Raw genomic sequence first — 27,868 nt, forward strand, 5'->3', positions numbered from 1 at the left:
GAATTACTGTTTTCCAGTGGGCAAGGCTGGTATTCAGCTAAGAAGGCATCCACTAGGCTGATTACATTGTTTCTGTGTTACTTTAATAGCACAAACCTCACCATCACAAGCTCAAAGTGAAACAAATGCCGTAGACTGTACTTCATTTAGTGATGTTTGGCACCTTGACCCTAAGCGACTCAGTGTAAAATGACTATAACTGCAGTTTTTGCTTTTTGGTCCCATAGACGCTCAGATGGACTGGTAAAGCACATCATCCGTATTTCCTACTCTTCAGTGCATCAGTGAAACAATTTTCCACTTATCTGGGAGATACTTGTGACTACTTGCAGAAATTAAACCGGGTTTCACCTAAGAGAGAAGCAGTAATCATTTTGGCAGTGGATGTGGTAAAACGATATATTCCACTTTAAAAAGAGGAATTGAGAAGTTGAATGGTAACTTCTGCAACAGGAAGAGGTACGAGCTAAGAAATTATCCCTATCACAATTCTCCTTTTAGTGCTCTATTACATCAGAGTTGATGCATATTTTATCTACTAGTGACTCTAAGAACTGTGGGTTGGAAGCAACCCCTACCTTCATGAACACCATTTGCACTAGCTTGAAAAAGTCACTCTTAAGAATTGATGCTGACAAGGAAAGATCAGCTACTGATGTCGACGCTACATCAATGGTATGGTCAGAACCTGGAAAGGGACTGAAGAAGGATTAAAACAGTTTCAATAAGATATTAAATGAGAAATCCATCCATAAAATTGACATTTAATAGTCGCGCACCAGAGGCTACATTCTGGGACGTAGAGATGAAAATAATAAGGAGACAACAATGGAAATAATGTATTTTGAAGGCCATCAAATGTCGACTCACCTAGCCTAATGCATGGAGTAGAGAATAATGAAATACCCCCAGGTACTTGCACCAGAGGACGAACAACTTCTAGGGACATTCAAAACAAGAGGTTGTTGCGAGACAATCCTCAGCGAAGCACAAAATTAAAGCCAAACAAGTTACTAGAAAAATATGTTTGAAGAAGAAAAAGCTAAACCTAATGAGAAAGGAGTAGCTGTGTTCTTGACACATTTGGCAGAAACTATAGAGATTACATTAAATCATTGGGAATTAATAAATTTTCATAGGACACCCATCATCATGTTTCTTGCAAAACCCATATTGTTATATACTCCGTAAAAGTGGGGAGATACATTAATTAAGACTGATAAAATAAAATAAAAGTTAAATGCAGCACTCAATTGGTAAGAAACAGACAGTCACCTACCCCGGTCTACCATGATTGTAACAATTTAATAAAAGGAGGCATCATAAACCATTCTCATACTGATGAGGCAATTAATATAAAAGGATTTTACACATGCAATAGCACGAGCGGAATCTACATCATGACGTTCCTATGTGGTTTTCTTTATGATGGACACCCTTGATCATAAATCAAATATATAACTCAAACATATAAAAATCCCTTTTGGAAAGACATTTTGACGACAAGTAAGAAATTGTATCCAAATCATGTTTCAAATAATATACCAAGTTGCATTGTTACCTTACCACGAGGAGGCGACATAAAACAAACATTGAACCAGCATAAGAAATGCAAGATAAGTCAACAGGAAAGCCTATCACCAAGGGGTATAAATTAAACCGAGTATTTGATTTGAATCAAAGAAATAACTCTGGGGAATCAGAAAACACAATAACGCATAGCACGAATAAAGTTCATTTCGAGTTGCTACAGAACTGAATCTGAGTTTAAATGGTGGCTAAAGTATGACATCCTTTCGAGACAGGTTAACACTCTAGTCATGAAGTGGATTAAGGGCAGTCGACAAGAAAGGAGTGACAAATCGGACAGGTATCCTCTTTCGTAGCAGCCAGACTGACCAGGGGGCCAGATGGTCTTTGAAAGGAAAAAAACAATATGGAGGTTGGTAATGGCAGTGCAAATAGGCCTGTATGTTTTCAGACAGGATATTGACAGGCGGTAAGAGGGTCTGAATGCATGCACCGGATGCGTGATTTGCAGACATTGATTGCACAATGGAAAGGTAGAAATGGATGCTGTATTGTGTAACAAATCACGAACAGTGATATTAGAGTTTGTATGAATCCATGTCCTCTGGCTGAAGAGCCCATACGTTATCAACTGCATAATAGTTGTATGCTCAATAAATACCGCTGACTAAATGTGTGTTTGCCTTGTAGGCAAATATTAGAGGTTGATAAATGAGTATGGAATAGTCCTTGTGCTGGAGGGTACGTTAGGCTCGAAATGCACTGTTTGACAATCGGAAACTGTCTGATGTAAACACGAAAACAGAGACCAAGGGCGCCATTGGTGAGCATTTCTTTGTCTACTGTGTAGTGTGTATTGTAATCCCAAACTGGCCTTCGAAGGGAACTGCTCGGTCAAGATTACACAAATCATGCAAGTATAAAAAAAAGGATATGGGTAAAGATAATGAGTATAGGACATTATTATGGTTCAAGCAAGAACCTTTAAACAGAGTTTTTCAAACTGTGGGGGTGTGCCGCCCGGGAGGCCCATGGCTGCATTCCCAAAGGGGGGCACAAATGCCTCAACAAGTACTTGTAAATAAAGATGGCCTGGAAGCACGCCTTTGTTTATTTGTCCCTTTTCAAGGCTCTCTCCATTTGCATACAATGGATGAAGTGCTTGTTTCTGAGTGTTGTGGTGGCAGGGGCAAATACATGGCTAAATAAAGAACTAAGGGGCATATTATCAAGAACGGCGTTAAAATTATCGCTGCTTTAGCGGTTGGAAACTGCCGCTAAAGTGCTGATAATGGGCTTGATAATATGCCTTTGAGAATTCCAATTGAAGCCCAGGTTCACACCAAAACCTGGGCTTCTATTGGAATTCTCAAAGGCATATTATCAAGCCCATTATCGCCGCTTTAGCGGCTGTTTCCAGCTGCTAAAGCGGCGATAATTTTAACGCCGTTCTTGATAATATGCCCCAAAATACCTTGTTTTTTCACCTTCAGGTAACTGAATAAAAAAAACGTCCAAATCTTAAATGAAAATAAGTGCAAATGAATCTAATCAGTGGCAAATGCACTCTTTTACGTTTTGAAACCTCAAATGGTTAATGCAATCTCGTCAGATGTCTGTATGTGTGTGATCATTGAGTCAGAGTATGGAATTTTGATGGGTGCAGTCGGGAATCAAACTGTACCTGTTGAAAACATTTGTATAAGTGCCCATTGAAAGTATGTTTTCAAGAAACCCCTACTTAACCTCACAAAAATAATAAATATTGTCACCATAAAGCTTAAGTGACTCCATCCATTAACACCTTCAGGGACTCCCAAGCAGTCTTTGCATTTCATGATTAACCAACTGGACACATTTACATTTATTTCAGAAAGTAGGCAAACGGGTGAGAAGGCATGTTTCATCTTTTGCTCTCTGTCCATCAATCAATCAATGATTTGTAGAGCAGTATTTATCACACGTTAGGGTATCTAGGTGCTGGGGGTGGGCTTCTGCTGGGAGTTGCCAGTTGAACATCCAGGTTTGTAGGCCATCTTTGAACTTCTGTAGGGTAGGTGTAGTCTGTAGTTGGAGTGAGAGGCCATTCCAGTTCTTGGTGGCCAGGAAGGAGAAGGTGCGGCCTCCTCTTCTGCTTTTGTGGAAGTGGGTGTGTGTGGGCGAGGGAGAGGGAGGTGGAACTTAGTTGTCTGCCAGGTTGGTGGAAGTTCAGTCTGTGGTTGCGATAGGTTGGTCCTATGTTGTGCAGGGCCTTTTAGGCGTGTTTCATTAGTTTGAACTGGCACCTTTTTTTGGACAGGGAGCCAAAATGCTCTGAGGTGGGGAAGATGTGGCTCTTCTCTGGAGGTCGATGATGAGCCTGGCTGTAGTATTTTGAATGGTTTGCAGTCTGCTCAGTAGTTGTGAGGTGATGCCCAGGTAGAGGGAGATTCCCTAGTCAAGGTGATTGGTGATGAGGGCTTTGGTGACTGCATCTGATGTGGATGGGAAGCCATTTGAATATGTTCCGGAGCATGTGGAGTGTGAGGAAGCAGGCTGAGAAAACAGCATTTATCTGCTTCTTCATGTTGAGCTTGTTGTCAAGTATGATGCTGAGGTTTCTGGCGTGGTCTGTGGGAGTGGGAGAGTGGCCCAGTTCTGCTGGCCACCAGAAATCGTCCCATGTGGAGGTGTTGCTCCCGAAGAGGTGTACCTCTGTTTTGTCGGTGTTGAGTTTGAGGCATTTGTTTTGTATCCAGCTGGCTATGCTGGTCAGTCATGCACCGCTGAAAATTGGTTTTGGTGTTAGTGGGATTTGAGGATATGGAGAGGATGAGCTGAGTGTCATCTGCGAATTATATGATGTTAATACCATAGGATTTGACCAGCTTGACCAGTAGGGGCAAGTACGTGTTGAACAGGGTTGGACTCAGAGAGGACTCTTAGGGAATGCGGCAGATGATGTTCTTTGGGCCTGAGGTGTAAGGCAGGAAGCAGACGCTCTAGGTTCTTGCAGTTAGGAAGGAAGCAATCCATTTATGGGCATTTCCTTGGATCCACATTGATGGAGTCTGTAAAGGAGGGTGTAGTGTGACATGGTGTCGAAGGCTGCGGAGAGGTCAAGGAGGATAAGGGCTGCAGTCTCTCCCTGGTCTTGGAGAGATCGGATGTCATATGTGGCTGTGATTAGGGTAGTTTCTGTGCTGTGAATTGCGTGGAATCCCAATTGGGATGGATCCAGGAGGTTGTTGATCTCTAGGTGGCTGAAGAATTGGCTGTTTATTGCTTGCTCCAGGACTTCAGCTGGAAACAGGAGCAGAGAGATGCACCGGTAGTTCTTGAGTTCTTCCGGGTCAGCAGTAAGTTCTTTTTAGCAGAGGTTTTACTTCTGCGTGTTTCCATCCTTCTCGGAAGGAGTAAGAGGTGATGGATAAGTTGAGGATGGTGGTCAGTTCCTTACTGATGGTGATGCTCCCTAGGTTGAACATGTGGTGGGGGCAGGGTTCTCTGTGTACTCCTGAGTTGATGGTGCTTATGATGGTAGTGGTAGTTTGCGTGCTTAGTTGATCCCACATAGTGATCATGGTGTTTGAGGTGGAGTTGCTGCTGTTCATCGAAGTTGTTGCTGGTTGGTTGTGGGTTGAAGTTTTCATAGATGGTGCTGATTTTGTTGTAGAAGAAGTCTGCGGGGGTGTAGCAGTGCTCCTGCGAGGGGGTTACAGTGTTAGCTGTTGCTGAGGGGTTGTTGAACTCTTTGATGATGCTGAAGAGTTCCTTGCTATGGTTGGAGCTGGCTTCAAGGCAGGTGGCTAGGGATCCCTTTTTGTCATTTTTCAGGCTTATGTTATATTTATTGAGAGCCACTTTGAAGTTGGCTCAGTTGCTAGGTGTTTTGTTGGTGCGTCAGATTATTTCTAGTTGTTTGCAATTGCGTTTGGAAGCTTTTAGTTCGGGAGTAAACCAGCTGGATTGTTTGGAGGGTATGCCTTGTTTTGAGGGGTGTGAATATGTCTGCGCATTTGGTGAGCCAGGTGTTGACATTTTGGACGGCCACCTTGAGGTCAGCAGTGTTGTGCGGGGATAGGTGTTGGTCAATAGATTATCTGTTACCTTGCTCCAGCTCCTATGGGCGGTGTGGGATTGGTCGAAGGCGGTGTTCGGAGTGGTGGAGATGGAGAAGTAGACAATGGAGTGGCTGGACCAGGTGATCTCCGAGGTGTGGCTGTATGTTATTACGTTTTTGGCTGTGAAGATCGGGTCCAGAGTGTGTCCAACTATGTGCGTGGGGTCAGTGATAATTTGGGTGAGGCCTAGGTTGCCATGTCACAATACATTGTTCCTCTTTTTACACCAGTATCTTACTTATCACTGATGTTGTAACTTAACCACTTGCCTAACCCTTTTTGTCCTTGATCATCTGTAAAGCACTTTGATACCCACCTGGGTCATGTCTCTGCTATATAATACTATATATAAATAAATAAGTAAACACCCATATGGTTTGGATGAGAATGTCATGTGTTAAATGGGCTCAGCTGTTGCCGATGGTTTGCATAGCCCTACAGGTGTGAGGCATGCCGGATGCAGTGCTGACACACTTGGGAAGGAATGACCTAGCAGGGCTAGGACATCTGAGCTTGTTGGAGGCCATGAAGACAAAATCTATTGCAGTTGCCAGGATGGTACGCCCCACCGATGTAGTCATAGCTCGCTTCAAATGGAGGGGGCTTGTGACCATGCAGTAGTAGGGAGCTCTTGGCGAAAACTAAACATCAATGAGCAATATCTGCAATGGCATGGGCTGGGAATATGTAAAGCACATCCTTGTTAACCATAAGCTACCTGGCAGCGACACAGAGGATAGGGCCCATTTATCTGGAGTAGGGATGGATATGTTCCTGTTGAATATAGTTGCTGCTCTGGAGAGGTGAGGGTTTTCCTAGGGCAAAGGTAGACAGAAGATAAGAGGGGCACTCCCTGCGGACGTGAAACCACCGCCAGCATAGCAGAAACATTATCAGTGAATGCCAATAATACCATAGCAGCCCAGAAAGAAAAGCTGCTCAAACAGGATCCTTGGAATGCCTAATGGCAGGGACTCTCAGCAGCAGGAGCTAAGGGCCAGTCAAAGGTCAGCACTAGGTGGACACATCACTTTCAGAACAGGCACGGCCAAAGGGCCGAGAATGCCTGACATAGGTAGAAAGAGGAGTCTAGAAGCCGAAGCACTTGACAGTAATGGCCCCTCAAATAAAATGCTGTCAGCTGGAGGATGGCTAACTTGTTGATGATAAAGCAAGGAGCGAATCATAAACAAAAGACTTATGACCATAATGATTTAATGATGAGATGTGTATGCGATGTATAATACATGGTTCATACCAATGGCAATATAAAATGATAATGTATGACCCAGCATGTTTTAAGATGTAATAAACTGTGACCATTTACATGCCAAAAGGTCTGTGAGCATCTTTGCAGAAAGAGGAAGACTAGAATAAACAGTTGGGGTACTGGAAGAGAACCACACCCGGCTGGGGTGGGTTATGAAAACATTCAGATGCAGACAAAGAAGTCTTGCAACAGAATGCAGCAAGCAAAGTTACTTCGCTGTGTTGCATCACCTGAAAAAAGGAAATGGTGCAATTCTGCTCGCTCTCTTTGAGCTGCTAGGCATCAACACAGGTACCCTTGCACCATGGTGTAAGCATGTCTGCGTTTTGGTCAGGATAGTGTTTGTGCAGGAAGGTGTTCCGTCTTGCACAAAGACTTTACTTTAGGGATATTTCTTTTTGTATGTGTGCTGCACAATGCTGCACACTTGCAAAGCGGAAAAAGTAAGCAGAAATCAAAACATTTCTTCTCTTTATGCCAACCTCGGGCAGGTGCACCCTTTTGGTGCAAGCCCATGTCTACATCTTCTTGTAAGCATGTCACAATCCATGGGTGGATGCACAGGAACACTCATGAGCCACTTATGGAATTCCTAGTATTGCAAGGTATCACAATGCACTTTCTTGCATTAGTTTTTCTTACAAAGCCAGGCAAACCAACATGTGCATGGTTTATAAATACCAAAGACATTTTTGCTGGGGGCTGTGTCAAAAAAGCGACACAGACCAGATGCAAAAACTTTGTAAATATGAGTTTCAATTCACTGGCTTGATGAACAAAGGAAAAGTAGTGAAGTGTACAACATACACCACTAAGGTTAAAATGCAGGTACAAGGGCAAGCCGTTATCTGTTGATTAAGTGTCTGTCCAGTAGCAACCTAAGAAGATATGTGTCTCAAGTTCCTATTGGAATGCCAGATCTTTGCATCCTATAGAAGTCTATTTGGGTTTGTAAGAAAAATCTAGGATTTTTGCTAGATTTAATAAAAAAATGGTTGACACTCAAGAGTGGATGGTTTTCCCTGAAATCAGAGGCTTTAAATGGACATCAGATCATGAAGACCGTATCTCCTTATATGCGGACGATATTTTGTTATATCTAGCTTCCCCGGCGCGCTCGGTCCGTCGTGTACTTCATGTTTTTCATATCTTTGGGGCCCATTCCGGTTACCAGATTAACTGGTCCAAATCCCAGATGTACCCACTCTGGGGTGACCCACCACATAGTCCCAAAGGCTACACCATACCGGTGGCGCCACAGGGTTTCCAATACCTCGGTATCTTTGTAACATTAGATTCCACCCTATTTTATGATCGAAATCTATTGGGCCCATTGCAGAGGTTCAAAGCAGACGTGGTTCATTGGAAGACATTGCCCCTCACACTATTGGGTCGTGCATCCCTATTTAAGATGCTTGCCCTCCCAGGCTTTCTCTATGCTCTGCAAAATACGCCCTATCCGATTCCCGAATCTTACTTTTTGCAGATCGAGGCTGCAATTAGAGACTTGTTATGGGATAACGGACCGCCCCGAATCGCTATGCAGAAACTTACCATGGGGTGGAATGATGGTGGAATTGGATTGCCGGATTTACGCCTTTACTACCAGGCATCGCAATTGATAGCAATTAACCGATGGGTGTTCAGGTCCCATGATGATCCCAATTTCCCTACTGATCGCTGGCTCCTGGGAAGGGGAGGTTATAATAGAGCACTATACTCAAACTATAAAAACCTCAGTCTCACTGGCCCGACTGCCCGGACGGTGGAGATCTAGCACAGGCTCCAGCGGTGCATGGGTTGATATGGGCGGCTGACTAAGGCCACCCCACTCTGGGAGCCTGCTTGCCTGGGGAGGCTGAGTACCTGTGCAGGGTTCGACAAATGGGACCTGATCGGTATCTCTACGGTGGGGGATATATGGATCAAAGGTAAAAAGGCGACATTCATGGAGCTCCAGCTTAAATACCAGCTCGCACCGTCAGAGTATTTTCGATATCTTCAAATTAGTCATGCTATTGATGGCGCCCTTCCTGCTGGTGCCCCCCTCCCAGACTACTCTCCTTTGGAGGATAGGCTGCTGCTGGACCCAATGGACCGCAAGGCTATTTCCTTGACGTATAAGAAGCTAATTAACAACCGAACCGACCCAATGCGGAAAATAAGGGCTCGCTGGGAGACGGACTTGGGGGAAATGGCTGACGAGGACTGGACGGAAGCGTTAGCTTCCCCTCAAGAGGTAGCAATGCCGATGCGACTTCGCCTTGTTCAGCTCAAAATTCTGCATCCTGTATATTTTGATGCGAAACTGTTGTATAAATTGGGAAGGCGACTGGATACGCTCTGCCTGCGACACTGTCACCAGATAGGTACATTTCTACATATTCTATGGGCATGCCCCCACATTCAGCAGTACTGGATAGACGTCACCCTACAGATGGCGAGGTCCATAGATAAGCCCTTATCCCCCTCTCCCCAGCTCTGCCTCCTTAACATTTGGGAAGCTACAGACCTTACCCAGGCGGAGCAGGCATGGTCAGCCATGGGGTGGGCCATTGCAAAGAGGAATATTGCCCAGAAGTGGGGGGTAGATGCCATACCACAGCTGCGTGTTTGGGCCACTGATATGGATCAGGCCATGGTGGCGGAGAAAACTGTATACAAAAGTCGAGGATGCCCGGGGAAATGGGATCACAAGTGGGGACGTTGGAACAAGTATCGGGGGGACCTCTGTATTTCTCCTACTGTGGGACTAAGGAGGGAGAGACTGGCTGCACTGGATAAGGCTGGGGCAAGCGCAGTGACCTGAAACCTTCGGGCCACCGGACATACGCTGTGGGTGGGGGGTTCCCCGACCCTTGTGTGAGCATGGAACCACCTTTATGCTGCTTCACTAATTGGTTTGATTTACTGCCTACTGCCCTGAATATATTGTCTGTAGTCTCCAATGCCAGAAGGTATACTCCGCCAGTGGTGGGGCTAATTAAGTGTCATAATTGCTGAACTGTTGTGATTTTTGTTTTCAATAAAAATTGTTATAAAAAAAAAAGAGTGGATGGTTTATATATTTTTTAAAGTTATTATCAGGTAATGCATTGCCATGTAGTGGAGGATTGGAGACCCATGTGGAGCATTGGCATAGATAAAAAGCTATATTTTAATTGTATGTAGAAGAGGGACCACTGTTCAAGATAATGATTGCATAAAAGCAATAAAGAAATCAGAATTCGGTATGTAATGCACTTTCTTCATCATTGGCTCGAAGGTCAGAAGAGTAGACAATGGAGAAGAGAAAAATTGTATCTGATTCAGAAGTGGGCCAGTCACTCCATATTCTTAAAGAAGTGGAATGTGATGCAATAGTTGGTGCTGTCAGTTGCAGCTGATGAGCTTGTACCTCCTGAGTAAAAGTATGTCTAGCAAGAATAGAACATTACTGTAGACTCATCAAAAGCCTGACGTGTTTCCTCCAGCTAAGTGCCTGGAAATGGTAGAGGAGAAATTAGCCTGTAATTGGCAGAATCAGTAGGTTTACTAGTGTTTTAAAGAGCAATGCAGTGCGACAACCGCAAATCTGTAGGAACTGTGCCAGTTGCCAGAGAATCATATCAGTTTGTAGAGGTCAGATCATGCTGCTGTAGAAAATAGAATGGGATCCTTTAAGTGCTTGGGTTAAAAGGGGTCTTTTGGAGTACCGAATCAATGCCTCTTTACAAGCTTTTCACTGAGGTCGTAATCACAGGAAGCTGGAACTCTTATTTAATCGGCTCAGTAAAAGCAGATGTCAGTGTAATACATGGCATGGAAGAAGAAAGAATCATATTTGCTGTGATGAGATTCTCCTTATGTTACTGCAGAGGAACTTGGCTATTTTTTCTAAAAGCATTTTGCAGGCTTAATGAGGGATGTATAGGGCATTTCTCAAATTATATTCAACGATGACCTTAACCAGTCAAAGGTTTATTGTATAATTGGCCATGCAGGCACAACTTATTGTGAAGGTGATTGGGAGGTGGTCAGTTGAAGGTAGTGGTATAGGCATCAAGTGAGCAAAATGGATTGAAAAAACTGTTCCAATAACTTCCCTGCAGAGTTGGTGGGTAATAAGAATGATTTAGCAAGATCAGTGGCCACCATGTTTCCCAGGAGATTCTGAATTGTATCATATGTTTATTCAATCAATCAATCAGGATTTGTAGAGTGCGGCTAATCACCCTTGAGGGTTTCCAGGTGCTAGAATCCTGCTGAGCTAAGTCGAAGAGCCAGGTCTTGTGCCCTTTTCTGAATTCCAGGAGAGAGGATGCTGTTCGGAGGTGGAGGGGAAGATCGTTCTAGGATTTTGCAACAAGGTAGTAGAAGGAACATCCTCCGCTGTGACTTCAATAGATGCGGGGAGTGTGAGCGAGTATGAGGAAGGGGAGCACAGGTGTCTGGAGGGTTGGTGGTAATTCAGGCAGTGTTTGATGCATGCTGGTCCTTGGTCTTCGAGGGCCTTGTAGGCATGTGCCAGTATCTTGAATTGGCATATTTTCTGGACAGGGAGCCAGTGGAGATTCCTGAGGTGGGTGAGGTGGGTCAATTTGTGGAGGTTGAGAATGAGTCTGGCAGCCGAGTTCTGCATCGTCTGGTGTCTCTTCAGTAGTTGGGTGGCGATTCCTGCATTGAGGGCGCTGCCTTAGTGAGTCAGCTAGTCACTTGGGCTTGGGTGACAGTTTTCCTGGTGTCACGGGGAGCCATCTGCAGATCTTTCGGAGAAAGTGAAGGATTTGGAAGCAAGCAGAGCTAACTATGTTGATCTGGTGTTTCATGTTGAGTTTGCTGTCCAGGATGATGGCAAGATTGTGGATGTCTGTCAGTGTGGGTGTGGGCCTGAGCTCGGAGGGCCACCAGGTGTCGTTCCACAGAGAGTTGTTGTTTCCAAAGATCAGCACTTCCGTCTTGTCCATGTTGAGTTTCAGGCTGCAGGAAGTTTTTACCTTCTGACTTACAAACTTTCCTAGAGCTTTTTCTGCTGGAGTCCCTCAATGCTCTCCACCAGTGCGAGTTAGATGGAAGCTTTTCAGGAGGACGAACCAGAGACCCAGGCCGGCTCATGGTTGAAAGTGGGCGGCTTAACTCTTGTGGGAAACTTTTCTCTAGCTTTTTCCACCGGGGTCCCTAAATGGTCTTCACCAGGCTGGGTTTGTTGAGGGTTTGCTGGCTTGCTTTCCACGGAACTCCCAGTCAAACTCTGGATGTTTGACCTCTGGAGCTTTTCAGCAGGACAAACCAGCAGGGCAGGAGGGCTCACGGTTGAGGTTCGCCGGCTTGGCTTGCCAGGTTGAGTCGGTCCACTAATGGAGATTTTTTTCAAAGTTGCTCCAAAGTTCTCCAAACTTCTGGAACTTCCTTCAGAAGTTCCTCTGGGGGTCCCAAAGTGTCCAAAATACAACCCAAGAGTCTGGAATCTCCAAGATGGTCCTTGAAAGTTTGGTACTTCAGTTCCCACAATCTACTTGGACAAAACTCCTACAAATCTTCTGGACGCACTCCAGGCTGGGTATTCTTGATGGTGATGATCCAGGTGAGCTCTGTTAACCTGTAGCTTGCAGGGAGTCCACTCTTTAGTCTTCTTGAAACAAGTTAGGTCCACGGGCTGTAGTTCCAGATTGTGCAGCAGGCGCAGTCAGTCAGAGTGCAGGGCCTGGTTGGTGCAAATCAAACTTCCAGCATGGACCCCTCTTCTTTTCTTAGTTTCAAGCAGCAAATCTGAGAGGCTCTGCCCCTCTCAGATACGTATTCGATGTTCTCTGTGGTCAAGCTGGAGGGTCAATGAGGTTCAGGGCAACACCCCAGAGCATGATCAATTCCTCCAAAGTGTGGCATAATGGTCTCCTAGAAAGCACTGTTTCCCCAAAGTTCACTATGCCTGAAGTCTCAACAGAGGAGCAAGAGCTAGATAAACCAACTGACATCTGAAAAATTCCTTCCTTAAGTCTGCCATCTGGCTGGGTCAAAGAAGGTGGGGTTAGATGGGCCTGGCTATTCCTGCTTGTCCTTTCTTTTCTTTGAAGCCCTATAGTTTCATACCCCTCCCCCCTGCTCTGGTATTCTTCTTCAGCAGGGGTCTTTTCATTAGATTCCCCTCTCTGGGGTGAGCCACTTATCATTTTATCAAAGCAGCCTGGCTAATCCTGTTAACTCTGCCCAATCACGGCATACCACTGAAAAGCTGCATTTTGGCTTACAGACAAGAAAGTCTTACAACTTCTTTTCTATATTCTTTATGATGAATTCAGCAATAGCATATTATTTTTTTTGTGTTTTTTTTTTGTCTTCATTCGCTTCAAACCCCATTGAACAAACAGTCTTTCTCTACTATTACTTGGTGGCCTAAGGAGGATAGGCAATAAATTGGAATCTCACGGAGCCTTCATCCTATGGGTACATTGTCAGACAAGAATGTTACTACTCCCAAAAACTGGGGGAGAGGGTTACTCTTCAACTAGGCCCACAAGAGCCTGATGGACACCTTCGTTGGCAGACGAGCGGGGGTGCCCAACGTGGTGCGAAGAGTACCAAGGAGGCATAATCATAGGACCAGATGTTAAATACTCAGTTAGTACAAAAATATACCTCCCTGTCTTTCATATCCTGACCCACTTTAGCAACAAGTCCCAAAATGCTTTCTTTTTAGAACTGCAGGCTCTGGACAGGACCATCTTAGATGTCTCATACATCGACGCCAGCCAGTCAAATTGCATAGGAGGGGAGGGTTTGTTCCATTGCTTGCATATTTGCATCCTAGCTAGCAAAATGGCATAAAATAATAAAGATTTAGTTTTTCCAGTGACTTCATTTGTGATGCCAAAAATTATCAGGACCAAGTCTATTTGAATTGGGGATCCCAAAATACCCTCAAGAGATTTCTGAACTTCGTCCCAAAAAAGTGCAATGGCAGGACAGACTTTCAACATATGTATGTCTGAGGCTTCAACCAGACCGCACTTCCTTCAGCTAACTTGGGTCCCATTTGAACATTTAGACAGCTTTAGAGAGGAAAGATAGGCCCTATGTACTGTGCATAGGTGGTTTCTCTTCAGCCAAGCTGGTTTTACTATGCTGAAGAGAGTCTTAAATGAATTCTGCCACAGTTACTCGCAGTGTTCATTTGGAAGATGTTCGCTCCATACTTCATCTGCGAGTTTAAATTCACCATCCATGGCCTCCTCCATGAAGTATGGAGTGAACATCTTCCAAATGAACACTGCGATTTTTTCTGGCTTTGCTGTGATTGGACCCAGCTGGATGTACTTGAACTGTGAAAGGCCCACTCCCACTTTTTCTCTTAATTGTTCCCATGGAATGAGAGTACCCTCATAGACCAGATCTCCCCATACGTTCATACCTGCTTCTCTAAGTGGTAAAGTAAGCCTATCCTGAAGACATTCCGGCACGCCAGGTGAATCCCAGAGTGGCGCTAGGCTATAAAAATAATTAAGGCCAACAAGACGCTTTAGTCTAGCCCATGCTCTAACCATTGCCAGGAGAACTTTAAGTTTAACCTTTTTAAAGAACTTTGGTACCCCAAATTTAAACAAAAAGGCCTCATCAGGTAGATTGGGCCCTCTTAACATAGTCAAGAACATGCCTCCTGCCCCGGTGTTTACAGGCATTTTTAACAGCATCCGAGAGTGTGAAAACTGAAAGGCCCAGGCATAATATTGTAGGTCAGGTAGCAAAAGACCACCGTTCTCTCTCCTACGCCTGAGCTTCTTCCAGGCTATTCTAGTGGTTCTGTATGCCCAAATAAAGGAATTTACAGCCTGCTGGAGCTTGTCAATTGTTGGTTTATCAAAATGTAGGGGAATTGAATTAAATAGAAGGGTTATCTTGGGTAGCACCACCATCTTGACTAGGTTCACCCTCCCAAGAATGGTTAAAGGGAGATGGGCCCAAGATCTCATCTGTTTTTGACACTCCTTTGACACCTGGGCTAGATTGTCACCTGCAATGTTGTCTATGTCCTGGAAAATTCTAACCCCCAGGTATCTCATTCTGGGGCTAGCCTGATGCTGACTACTCTCAAGGTTCCACGTCATGATCTCAGTCTTCCCGGCATTCACCTAATACCCTGAGACCTGACTGAATTCCTGTGCCAGTCTGATCACTGCCGGTAAGGTTGTTTCCAAGTCTGCCGAAAGGACCAAGATGTCATCTGCATACAGGGCCACCTTCCTCTCCCACTCTCCATATCTAAAAGGCACAATGCTAAGATCTTCTCTGAGCCTCTGCGCGAAAGGCTCGATATACATATCGAACAGGAGAGGGGAAAGGGGGCAGCCCTGCCTGGTACCCCTGGTGATCCAAAATGGTTGCGTCAGGTTACCGTTGACGAGCATCCTAGCTGACGGGGCTTGATATATCATCTGGATAGTGTGGCAGAATGTTTTACCCAAGTTGAATTTCCCCATGACTTCTGACAGGTAGATCCAAATGACCCTGTCGAAAGCCTTGCTGACATCGAGAGTCAAGGCTGCAAGAGGGAGAGAGTAGGTAGAGGCAATATCTATTGCTCCAATGAGGTCATATGTGAGATCTGCTAGATGTCTACCTTTTACAAACCCCTTCTGTTCCGAGTGAAGGATATCTCCGGCAATAGACCCCAACCTGGCTGCCAAGATCAAAGCAAAGATTTTATAATCCGCATTTAAGAGCAAAATGGGCCTATATGACACACAGCTCGCTGGATTTTTGCCAGGTTTCAAGATCAAGATGATTGTAGCGTCATTCCACGACCAGGGGGGCTTAAGACCCTCTGCTAGTATCTTTTAAAAAAGTTGTGTCAGAGTCAGGATTATCACCTCACCCAAAGACCTGTATAACTCTGCTGGCAGCCCATCAGGCCCCGCAGCTTTACCTCTCTTACAGGCAGCTATAGCCTTCCTCACTTTCTCTTGGGAGATGTCCTGTTCTAAATCTTCCTGTTGTTTAGGACTCATCTGTGTCAATGTGGTCCTATCCAGCCAATCTTTGACTTTAGGCCTATCCTCTTCCAATTCTTCTTGATATACGTCTTGGAAGTACTTAAAAAAGGCCTCACCAATTTCATCATCTGAAGATAAAGCAGCTGCCCCGTCACCGGCAGTGATCTCCTTAATCTGGTTGCGTAGCCTATTTGCTTTTGCTTTCCACGTCAGGAGTTTTCTTGCCCCTTCCCCATACTCAAAATGGGTGATCTTACTTGCCTACCATCTGCGCATAAGTCTTATTTGAAGGATACTCTCCAACTGCTCCCTTAATTTACTACGTTTGCTCAGATCTTCTTGCTGCCTACCCAAGACATCCTGACTGTTCAATTTTGCCTCCACACCCTTCATTTCTGCCTCTAATGATGCGATCTCCCTTCTATACTTGTAGTTCCTAAAGCTCAACCTGCTGGTAATGATGCCCCTTAAAAAAGCTTTCAGGGAGTCCCAGACCATGGTGATAGTTGTGTGTCCATGTTAGTCTTCAAAAAGAATTCAGTTTCCCGAGATAGGAAGGACATCTCTTCCTCTTCCAGGAATAATGTTCGATCAAAAGACCAAACTCTGAACTGCTGGTCTTGTAGCCCCTCAAGATTTAATAAAATTCTCGAATGACCTAACAGATGGGGCGGCAGGTAGGTTATATCTTTCACCTTGCCCCTTAAGCTGTAACTGACAAGGATGTATTCTATTCTAGATTTGTGTCTGTACTTAGAATTTTGATATGAGACTCCCAGCTGCTGTCCCGCTCTTTCTCTCTATACGTCACATAAGCCAGTTTGCACCATCATGGTCTGAAGATACACTCTAGATCTTGAGGGGGCAGCCGCTCTACTTCCAGCCGATTAATCAAGCCTATGGTTGAGAACAATATTGTAATCTCCAGCCATAATAACCGGTTCTGGGAAATCTAGGAGGTGCAAAAAAATTGTTTTAAGAAATGAAGGGTCGTCTTGATTTGGACCGTCATAGCTAATCAGGGTAAGGAGGATGCCCTTTAAGGTCACCTTCAGTATCACTCATCTGCCACATGGGTCTACCATATGCTGTAAAATCTGAACATTGGCTTGTTTTTTAAAAAGAATCAGAACCCCACTCATATTAGCCGTCTGGTTAGTACATATGACGAAATCTACCCATTTTTGGTTTTCAAAGATTTCCTTGGTCTCCTCCTCAAGAAGATGTGTCTCCTGGATGACAATGACCTGCGCTGGAGACTCTCCAGAGCAATAGCATATTGTTGGATTTATCCATATCATTCTCCTAAACCCTTAAATTGTATTTGTCATGAAATCCTAGCGATAGTTATGAGTTCATAAACTATTGCTATGTTAACCTATGTGGCTGGGAATCTACAATGGGAAAATGAAATGTCCAATTTCACCAATACCAGGGCCTATAAAACATCTTTTATGAGGACACTGGTTATAGCTACATGACCTGCCACCCCTGGGACACCTAGGGGAGACTTTAGGAGTCCTTAATATACAAAGAAATGTAGATACTCCCTCCACAGTGGTCCGAGCACAAAAGCGGATTTTGAGAAGCACTTTACTACAATGGAGGGCATATAAAACCTCCTTTATTAGTACCTGGCTCTTCACCCCTTAGGCACCTGGGGAGAACTTGGGGGTACATAATATGTCAAAATATTGTAGTTTATCAATTTGTAAGTGCCCCTCAAACCCAAGTCGAGTTTGGGATCAATTTACATTTAAAAGCAGTCTTGCAACACAGGGCTGCTTTTAAAATGACCTCAGGCTCTCAGCATTGCACACATGCAAGTTCAGAAAGGGCTGCTGGTCTCTAAACAGCCATGCCCTATTATATACTAGGGACTAAAAGGTAGTTTTAATCCCCCTGCCTTATTATGTACTAGGGACTTATAGGGTAGGTCATGCCAATCATAGGGGTACCCTAACCCGTAGTGAACCCTAATGTAAGTGTTTTTACTGTGTTTTTATTCAGTGTTTTCACCATAGCACTGGCCCTGGGCCTGGTTAGGCAGAGCTCAGGGTCAGTCAGAGTCAGTTACCACAGGTACCAGTCAGAAGAAAATGGGAGTGCTCCAGGGCACAGGACGACTTTGCAACATCTTGCAAGAACAAGGGGGACCCTTAATCCTTGGCAAATAGGGCATATCATATTCTTAAAAATCAGTGGTTCTCATTGGCATCATAATATCTTGGAATTAAATTAATACAATATCAAAAGGAGCAATAGCTGCATGTTCACTGAATTAATCCAAGGAACAACAATAGCTCTAAAAAATTTCAGAACAAGTAGTGGTAATAATACGGCCATCACTCAAAGTCATTAGTTTTGCAGAGGGATGAAACTCAACACAGGTCCTCACCGCAATCTCTCTAGAAGTACCACTTTGACAAGCAGCTGCAGTCATGGAAATCCTACAAACGCTGTTCCTGCGATAGTTCTCAGAACATGCCTTCTGACCCCCTGTTTTCCTTGCTGCTTTAAAAGTGCTTTCTACATTACATTCTAGAGCATCAATTGAACCCGCTTCCCGTTGATCTCAAAGTAACTGATGCTGAGTCCTAAAAGACAGGTAATTTTATATATCTTGGAAATTGTTCAAGAAATATCCCTAGACTTTCACAAAAAGTAGAAGAAAGACAACTTCTGTCTATTTCTCATAAGCCACCCTCTCTTGTTGCAGGCAGAGCTAAATACCTTCTTCTCTTGGGAGACAGGAAAAGATCAGCTTGTGAGAAGGTATCCTTAAAATTATATTTAGATAGCTTAGACTGTGCATAGAGTGTTGTAGAGGAAAGTGTTTGCTTTCAGGCTGTCTTTTCAAATTTTAAGAGGGCAACAAGACTAATAATCACCAGCGGTGATTACATTTTGGGTCATTGTACTACACAATAACATCCCTAATGTTCACGCCTCAGGAGACAACTTAATAAAGGGTTATCACTGTCCTAAAATGATCTCTTCCAGGTTGAAGTTTCAACAAGCTTTGCCATGTCTATCATACCATTCACTGTTAACCTTGACTCCCATACCTATGTTGCTCTTCACTATGAGATTGGTTTGTGCATGCAGGACCGATCATAAGACTAGACTCAGTGCCATCAGAAACACGGTCTAGTATCAGACGTTTTGTAGCTGCAGCGGTTAGAATGAATTCAAGCTAGGTTGGAGTAGGGTTGCTGGGTCAAGGAAAGATTTTGTGAAAGTGGACACATTTCTTCGGCCAGTACTTGAAACTAAACAACCTAATTTCAACTTTAGAAAAGAGAAACCCACAGGTCTTCGCCCATCCTGGAGCAATAGCAAGAAAGTCCAACAAGTTTGCCATTTGGTTTTCTGCAGAAAAGTTGTCTGTGAGAGAGCACATCACCACTTTTACTGATGAATGCCTGTCATTATTCTAAAATAAATAGATTAAAACAATAGTCTTCGCCCTGCAGGGCCGATAGTGCACATCATGCAAGAGGTCAATGACGTAAGATTGTAGTTTGTCTGTGCTTTACGCGCGCACTTCAGGTTTGGGATGTCCTCATCTGAGCACATCAATATCAAAGCGAAATCTTGATCCAAATGGGCAAATGCTGTGTTTAAGTCTGAAGTCATCTTTGTTCTGGTCAAAGGGCTGGCAACTGGAAATAATCTATTAATGCACACACCTACTTACCTTCTCTTTGCATGGTTAATCAAGTCATTTAAACATTTAATGTGAACTTACATGCACAAATACCCTTGTGACTTTGGTCTTGAGACAATGAACTGGCCCAGTTTGTTTGGGAAATAACACATTGGAATCGGTGTTTCCACATCGATTCCTGTATTTTTGATCTTTATTTCATCTAGTGCTTAAACAGCTGAAGTGTCCGAGTAAAAAACACCAGACCACGATGCTCCCACAGAACTTGTAATTCAGATAGGGACAGTAACTTGAGTCCTATATCTTGTTTCCTGTTAATATTCTGTGGACACCCAAGGGCAAAAGCAGACTTATCTGCAGGCAAGCTGGAAGACTAGCTGGCATACCAGCACCTCTCAAAGACCAGAACAGAGGCACAGCCAATGAGATGCCAGAGGAGCCATGACGTGTCCCTTCCTCTGCGTCTGCCCAAATTACCTTTTCAGTCTAGGCAGGGAATCATCTGATGTTCTCGTAGCAATGTCCAGCAACAAAGGATGGGTAGGATCCGTGTGCTATACGTGTTTCTGCTTCTCACTGCAGGCGCTCACTCACTTACCTTTTCTCATTGACAGGCGGTGCATCTTGCCCAGGCAAGTTTCCAGGTTGAAGCATTCGGCTCCAGATTCGTCCTTGATCTCACGTTAAATAAGTAAGTACGTGGCATTGGGTTTTGTTTTTTAATCCACACAGTTTTATCCCCGCATTGCTAATGCTATGTTATAAATATGAAGGGTAGACCAGATGAACAGAGGAAGGTAAGTGCGGGTCATCCGTGCAAAAAAAGGAGCCAGGGCATTTGTCCTTGAGCAACTTTTTACTTAATTTAGTTTTCCTGATTTCTGTGTTTATGGTCATTTTCCAGTATTTTGCCTAAATTCTGAAAATCCGTATTTTACACCCTGTATATACAATTTGGTGCAGCAAAAATATGACAGAGGCTCGGTTTTCACAGTGTCTGGAAAATACATTTTCCAGACACATCATTCCAGACACAACATTTTTATTGTAGCGGGGCCATCGCTGATGTGAGGTGATGTGTATAGTCGCGTCTTTCATTATGCCACAGGAGTTAAACTTATGCAGTTTGTCCTTCACTGGTTCATGATTGTCAGAATCCCCCAATACCCCCTTGATGCAGCAAGGAAGAGCCAAAGCAGCTGTGGAAATATTTGCATTGATCTCGCAATGAGCGGCTGGTGTTAAACTCGTTAATATATATATAGATGATCGTGAACTCTTTGCAGCCACACACGTTGAATGAATGAAATTCTATTCTGATCAATCACAAAACACTTTTGAATAACCCGTAACAGAATGGAAAAGCGTGAGGTTTGCTGTTTGCCCTTCACCTACTTTAAATGTTGGTTTTTCACCTTTAGTGAAGGTATTAAGGAAGAATGGTTAGACTTGCCCCAAGGCAGTCATAAACCAGTGGCTGTGGGGATGACGAGTTGTTTTTCCAAAGGTCTAGATGCAGACAATGACCCCAACCCTCATGGCCCTGTGTGGCATCTGAGTGGCCCTTGCTCAATCAGGTTAAGTATGTCATAAAAAGGGATGCAAACCCAGGCAAAAGACAGCAGAGTGTTGTGCAGTGTCAAGGGTAAAGACACTGTACAGCGCTAAAAGAGCGACTAGAGAGGTTCTTTGGCTGTAGGGACAGAAGTGGACTGTTTCTGCATCATGCTGTGGTGTTCTTTAAAGAGGTGCGTGTTCAACACTTTCCCAAATTGGAACTAGGGCAGTCCTGGTGGATACAGGTGTGTTGCTCCAGATCATGAGTGCACAGAGAAGGTCTGTTTCCTTGCTCTTTCTTTTTGCAGTTCTTTACCTCCAGTCTGATGGTGTCCTGGCTGTGGTTGCGCTCAGAGCCACTGGGGAGGATGAGCTTCTCAGCCTGGTAGGCAGGATGACTTTGTAGATGATGCAGCTGGTTTTGAAGAAGGTGCGGGCCCATAGGAGGAGCCAGTTTAGTTGCAATAGGTTATGGGGAGAGTAATATTTTAAACACATATCTGTACATGGGAATGTTGTATCTTTGCATTCAAACTTCATATATGCCTTCCTACCCTGTGTCAGTGCATTCTCAGTGTGTATCTGTCACATAGCTTATATACAGACGCCAAGACTGGGAAAGTCAATATGCTCTCAGCCTTCAGTTCATCTTTTCTCATGTTTTTCAGTGACATGTTGAATGCATCTTAGTTTATCCTGATCCGGTACTGCGGTATAGGGGTACATCATTGTGGCCCAACTACCCTCTGAGAGACAAAACCAAACAAGAGTTTCACTTATTGTCCATGAGGTGAGTTGAATGCTTTTACCAGAGACTGCCTGAAGCACCACTGAGGTCAACAGCTGACCTCTGCCCCCCAAAGATGTCTAACAGCGAGAATCTGCCTACACCATCCACACATGTCGATCTACATCTCCCGATTCTAGGATTCTTTAAAGAAATGGGAGCACTGTGCCAGGTGTTTGCAAAAAGAATAGCTGAAATAGACCACAAAGTACAGGCAATTGAAACCAGGGTGGACCAACTGGAGACAATGACGGCGAAAGAGACCGATGAGAGAAAATGGAAATCAGAGTAGAAGAATTCAAAAAGAGGCACACATATCTTTCAAATAAGTTGTGGGATGAGGTAAACAGATCGAATAGTAACAACCTACTCGTTAGTGACATAACCACTGATGTTCAAACTTCAGAATTGAAGAGTTATATCCTGGGCCTCTTCCTCACTCTGCTACAGTGCTCAAATGATTCAACCACAGAAGTGTAATGTACTCATAGGGCTTTCACATCCTATCAAATATTGAACAATCCGACCTCGAATGTACTGATGTGTCCACCTTTTTAAGGTCCAAGAGGAGATTCTGAAGAAGGCACAGAGAGTTCAACGCATTATGTACAGAGAGGCTCCAATGCTACTGCTTCTATTTGTCTCAGCTGCAACTCTCATCAAATGTCATTCCTTCAAAATTGCTATGGACTACCATAAGTCTTAATAAAAGCAGCGTAGGCGGGAACACCTATTCTGCATTCTCTTCTCCCTGAATGGCAAACAACAATCAGTGTCCTCCTGAGAAGAATCAGTCAACCTGCTGGATCTAGAGTCAGATCAGCGGGGAGAAAACAAATCAGCTGAGGAGTCGTGGCCGCAGTGGCAGTCGCAATGCTCAAAAAAGAGAAAAGAGGAGGAAAGGTAAACTACAGCAACATTTTAGATATTGAACCCAGTCCAGATAATAGCTGAAAGCCACATAAGAAGGATACACTAATCAGCACCCACATGTGTATGTTTTTCTGCAAAATGTGGAGCGATTGATCCCAGAGCAAGATCTGGCGAGTTTGCGTCGGAATGAGCTGTCAAATGTGGGTCCTGCGTAGCATCAGACTTTGGGAGCCCCCTGTGTGCCCCTCTACTATCTTACTGTTTCCTGAAGCCTCCAACATGGATCTCCCCCGTGTCTTCCATGGCAGCAATGTTCACAGCTCATATGATTGTCCTGTCTGCACTTGTAACAAACGTTTAATCAGAGCGTGCAACTAAGGTGACCCTCCGTTCAGGGGGACCCTAGATGGATATAATCTTCCTTATTCGCTTCTTTCCTAAAGATATACAAAATAATTTCACTGATTGTCCATGAGGTGAGTTGGATTTTTTGGGTGGTAGACCAGCGAAGAAAACAAGCCGCCCTTAGCTGTAAAATTTTCATTTTTATACATTTGCTCCCTCATATGTGCTTTTGATTTAACTTCCTCCTCTAAAAGTCAAGTAATAATATCTGAGACTCTCATAAGGCTAAATCATTTAAAACATAGGAAGTCTCCTTGTGTTCCTGCACTCAAAGACCCTACTCATGATGTTCCAGTAATTATTTGCAGTTTGCTTAGTTTTAGCATGCTCATCAAGTTCAGATATCAAACTCTAAAGGTCAGTTGGATAAGCTAACAAAAGAGCATGTTGTTAGCACAAAAAAGATATGCCAGGAAAAGCAGACCCATATCCCAGAGGTCAGCAAGATATAATCTGAAACTAAAGCAATGGCCATGTAACCTCAGAGTAGATTATTGCCAGGCGCAAAACGCCCATTGGGCTAAAAGGGCTTCACTCCACTCCCCCGCCTTGATCACGGTCTGCTGCAGCATGGAATGACCAGGGGAGGCTCCTCCGGTAGACCAGAGGAGCACCACCCCACTTAAATTACCCTCAAAGCCCCAGAGATGAAAAATACAATTGTAACTCATTCCCATTTTATTTTTCCTCCTCCATCCTGAACAGAGCATCAGAGCAGGATGGGGCCTGCTGAGTGACAGCAGCAGGGAGGAGGGGGTCTATCAATGCAATGTTTAAAGTACGTGTGTCTTTTTGGGCAACCATTCTGCGACCGCCAGCCACACATGAGAACTTTAAACATCTCTAACTGAGCTGTCCTAAGACAGTTGGGTTAGAGCAAGTGCAAGCATACAGAGAGCCGTGGAGTGTTGAGTGAGGACGCTCCCTCAATCAGGGCGGTGCTCTCATGATGCATGAGAGCAGCGCCAAGATTGGTCAAGGGAGTTTCCTGGTGGCTGGGTTGCAGTGGAAGAAAGAATACATCCGGTGCCGAGGACGTCGTGTTCGTCTTCAGGTAAGTGTTTTTCTTTAAATATTATTTGTGCGTGCTACCGCCCCCTCTCCCTGTAGATGCCAGCCGCCACTGGGAATAGCACCGTATTCTCCTGCTGCCGTGGGCTGCTCCAGGTCAACCTCATTCAAAGTGCTTTGCCAGACATTTACTGGCCTATGCTGCTTTGTCTTGTTTTTCTTTTGCCGAACGGGCTCCCTGCAGTCTCTTTTCTCAGTGCCTATTCAGTTTCCTTGCAGGGTAAGTATCACGGCTACTTGAAGTGTCTGGGGAAAGAACAGCAGGGGTTATAGCCCCTGTTAGCTCTTCCCACTCAATCCACAGATACCTACTAGGGGTCCCATGCCACATTCTACAGTAAGAGGCAGACAATGCAAAATATCAGAATGTAATCACAATAGGGACAAAATAAACATGAGAAAGATGTGCCTTCAAATGTGTGTATGAATTTAGAACCTAATAGTGATTAAAAGTGGTTTTACATTGAGTGGTTTGAAGCCTATCGCGATGAGAGGCACTATTTAAACAAAACTTGTAGTCTTACAATAGGGGCCAGATTTATCAATACCTTGCGCCAGACGCGAAGTGTTAATAAATGAAATTCTTTCCGGTCCAAACTATTTTTGCGCTGGAAAGCTATTTAAAAAGTACCACAAATAGAGCTATGCACTAATTTGCATCAAGGAAGTGTTCCATCAGTGGTCTGCAGGCATTTCTCATGCTACCACAAATGACTTTTACAAAAAGCCCTATGCAGCAGGCAGCCTGAATGAGTGCCAGCGCTTTGGAAGAGAACAGCAGGGCCATAGCCTAATTTGATTGCCTCGCTGAAAGATTCCTAAAGGTAGAGCAAAGTAGTGCTTTGTGCTGCTGTGCATCAATTTACATCAAGCGGTCATCTCCCACTCTAACCAATGCTTGTTGATCCAAAGCCCTCTCTACTACCAACACTAGATAGGGCCTTGCTCCAAAAATAATTACAGCTCCTCAAGGCTAGCACAAAGTAGGAGAATTGTTTTTATTTCTTCAAACTTTGCATTTGTTCTGCACTGTACAGCACACACAGAAAGTGATAAAAGTTTTAAAGTTAGTGTAAACCTAGGCCCAGATTTACTAACATTTTGTATCGTGGTGCACCACTTTTTTGTCCCAAAGCCCAAACTGTGTGGCTGTGTGAAAAAAATATAAAATACAAGGCAGGGCATATATTTTGTGTTGGAAAGATGTTACATGAGTGGAGCATGGGTTTTCCAGTTTGACACAATTGCTGATTTTCTAAAGTCTGTAAGCCTATGTTTGCACGAAAATGGTATGCCTAGATTAGGCTTTGAAACGAGGTAAAATATCTGTATTGCTCCTTGTTAGTTTCTCTTTGCATGTGTGGTGCATTCTGCTGCAAACATACAAAAGAATTAAGCACCTAAGAATAGATTTTGTGCAATAGGGTATCTCTTCCTGCACAAACAGCATTTTGACCAAAACGCTCGCACCCTTGCATCGTAGAGCAAAGGTGCCTGCATTGGCACTAGGCTGCCAAAAGTGCACCAGCGCAAGGACAGAGCAGAAGTGCACCATATGTTGGTAACTTCGGTGCATTTCTGCTCTCTCTCTTTCACACAACATAGCACAAAATGTTTCCTTGCTGCATTGCGTGAACGTTTAGTAAATCTGGGCTGTAGTGTTTTGCACCAGAAGGGTATCCTTTCAGTGCAAAACCTATGCTGGACTTACACATACACATTTGCACTATGGTGCAAAGGTGCAAAGGTGTATATGTGCACAAACATCCTGATTGTGCACCAACGCTTGAAAAGAGAGCAGCAGCACCATCTCTTTGTAGCTGTCACAACCCAGCATAGCATTTTTGATAGTAAATGTGCCCTTAGGTTCCATTGATGATTCCAATAAATGCAGCTGTCTCCTCTACCTGATTGCTCCCTTCATCCTATGTAATTGCTGGCTTAAGGAATATGTATTTTGGATGATGTTGTTCCTGTTGCACTCTGCCATACATACTGTTTTTACTTTTACAGAACCTGGGTTCTGTAACCCAGATTGGGTGAACTCTCTGGCCTAGTAGCTGTATTGCTAGGTTTTAATGCATCTGCCCACCCCATCTTTTCTGTACCACATCGTCTCTTCCTGTGGTGTGCCATCTATAGATCAGCCTCACAAGGATACACAGCTTGTTACGTGCGCAGAACTTGCACTACCATCTCGACTTCTCCATTGAACCCCAGTAAATGGACCTGCCCATGTAGTATGTATTATGTGACCTGTAGGCCTGTCTACAGCACATGTTTTTTTCCGCACACTAGTCCTTTAATGAATTTCAGCACACTGGCCATTCCTAACCTGCCCTCTCACCTATAACTTATCTGATGAACAGCAAAGGAAGGATTTTAGTGAGCAAGGTAAGGTGGATATAGTTCAGGGCCATTAAACAGAGGTCAGCAGGAGAAAACCAGTGGTCGTATTCAGAATCCGACATTTTGCAGTGAGGAATTCCCAAACTTCTATGTACACACACATCAGATTTTGAAAGCACTATGAGACCATACAAATGGTGCAACTATACTATTCAAATGCTGGGAACAGACATGTACATCTCGCAGTGATAAGAAGTTGCCACCCATTACACTATGGCAGCCAAATAATTATGCACATCTCTGACTTGAAGACGATTTAACATTGATAAGAAATAGGAAGACCACAGAATGACAGGCTGCATAACATCCCAATCTCCAGAACTCTAACAGAAATGTTGAATCTGACTGATCTGAGCTGCACTGGTATGACAGAATCACTGATGATCTGATTACCTCCCAGTATTCTTCATTCCTCCTAATCTTACTAGTCCTCGTCAAAGTCATCAATTGAGAAATAAACCTTTCTCCAGACAGGAAGAACTTAGGAGCACGTTGAAAAGACACCAGCTCAACTGGGTGCTAGAAAGGGGATGGCTTTCCACCATGCGCCCTGGCTTATCCTAACCAACTCGAAAGAAGAAGTCAAGGAATGATGGCCTTTTTGTAATGTCTGTAATAAGGATGATGTAGGATTAGGATTAGTAGTAATGAAGAGTACTGGTAAGTAATCAAAACATTAACTCTACTTTCCCTCATACTCGTCATTACAGAAGGTTAACCAGTGCTAAAAACCACCAGAAAATATGCACACAATATGTCACTTACTAATGCAACACCCAGTGAATAATTTATTGGTGACACAAAAAATGTAATTCATGATAGAACTAAGTACACCCAGTCCGAAACAGCAACCCTCAGATAATAGATTTTGTAGTCTGTACTACTGTACAAAAGTGTGGGAAGGGACCAAAGTAGCAGCCCTTCAAATCTCAAATTAAGGAAACCCCTGGAGTTCCACCCAGGAGTTAGCCACATGCCTTGTGTATCTATCCTGGAGATGCTCATGGAAAGGGAGTAAAAGCCTAGGAGGAAGCGAAAGCTATTGTGGAAAATGCTATTGTGGAAAAAATCCAAGGACTAATGGCTAATAAATAATCCTATTATCCTTTTCAAGTTTCTATAAAAGTTACAAAAAGATGATCAGACAAACACTTTTGGAACATTCCAAATACATCAAAAATGCTCTTTTTACATCCATTGAATATAGTGGGTACCCATTCACAGAAG

The 27,868-nt window shown here is 44.0% G+C and overlaps 1 protein-coding gene across 2 annotated transcripts in view; it reads left to right on the top strand.

The window, feature by feature from the left end:
* Positions 1–27,868, top strand: part of ADAM23 (ADAM metallopeptidase domain 23) — a 731,894-nt gene that overhangs the window by 103,730 nt on the left and 600,296 nt on the right. For both annotated transcript variants that reach the window (XM_085648912.1, XM_085648913.1), the window contains exon 3: positions 20,154–20,230. In XM_085648912.1, the coding sequence (XP_085505038.1) occupies positions 20,154–20,230 (77 nt within the window). The remainder of the gene's footprint in view (positions 1–20,153; positions 20,231–27,868) is intronic.

This window comes from Triturus cristatus, chromosome 3_2 (genome assembly GCF_964204655.1).
Source record: "Triturus cristatus chromosome 3_2, aTriCri1.1, whole genome shotgun sequence".
NCBI lineage: Eukaryota > Metazoa > Chordata > Amphibia > Caudata > Salamandridae > Triturus > Triturus cristatus.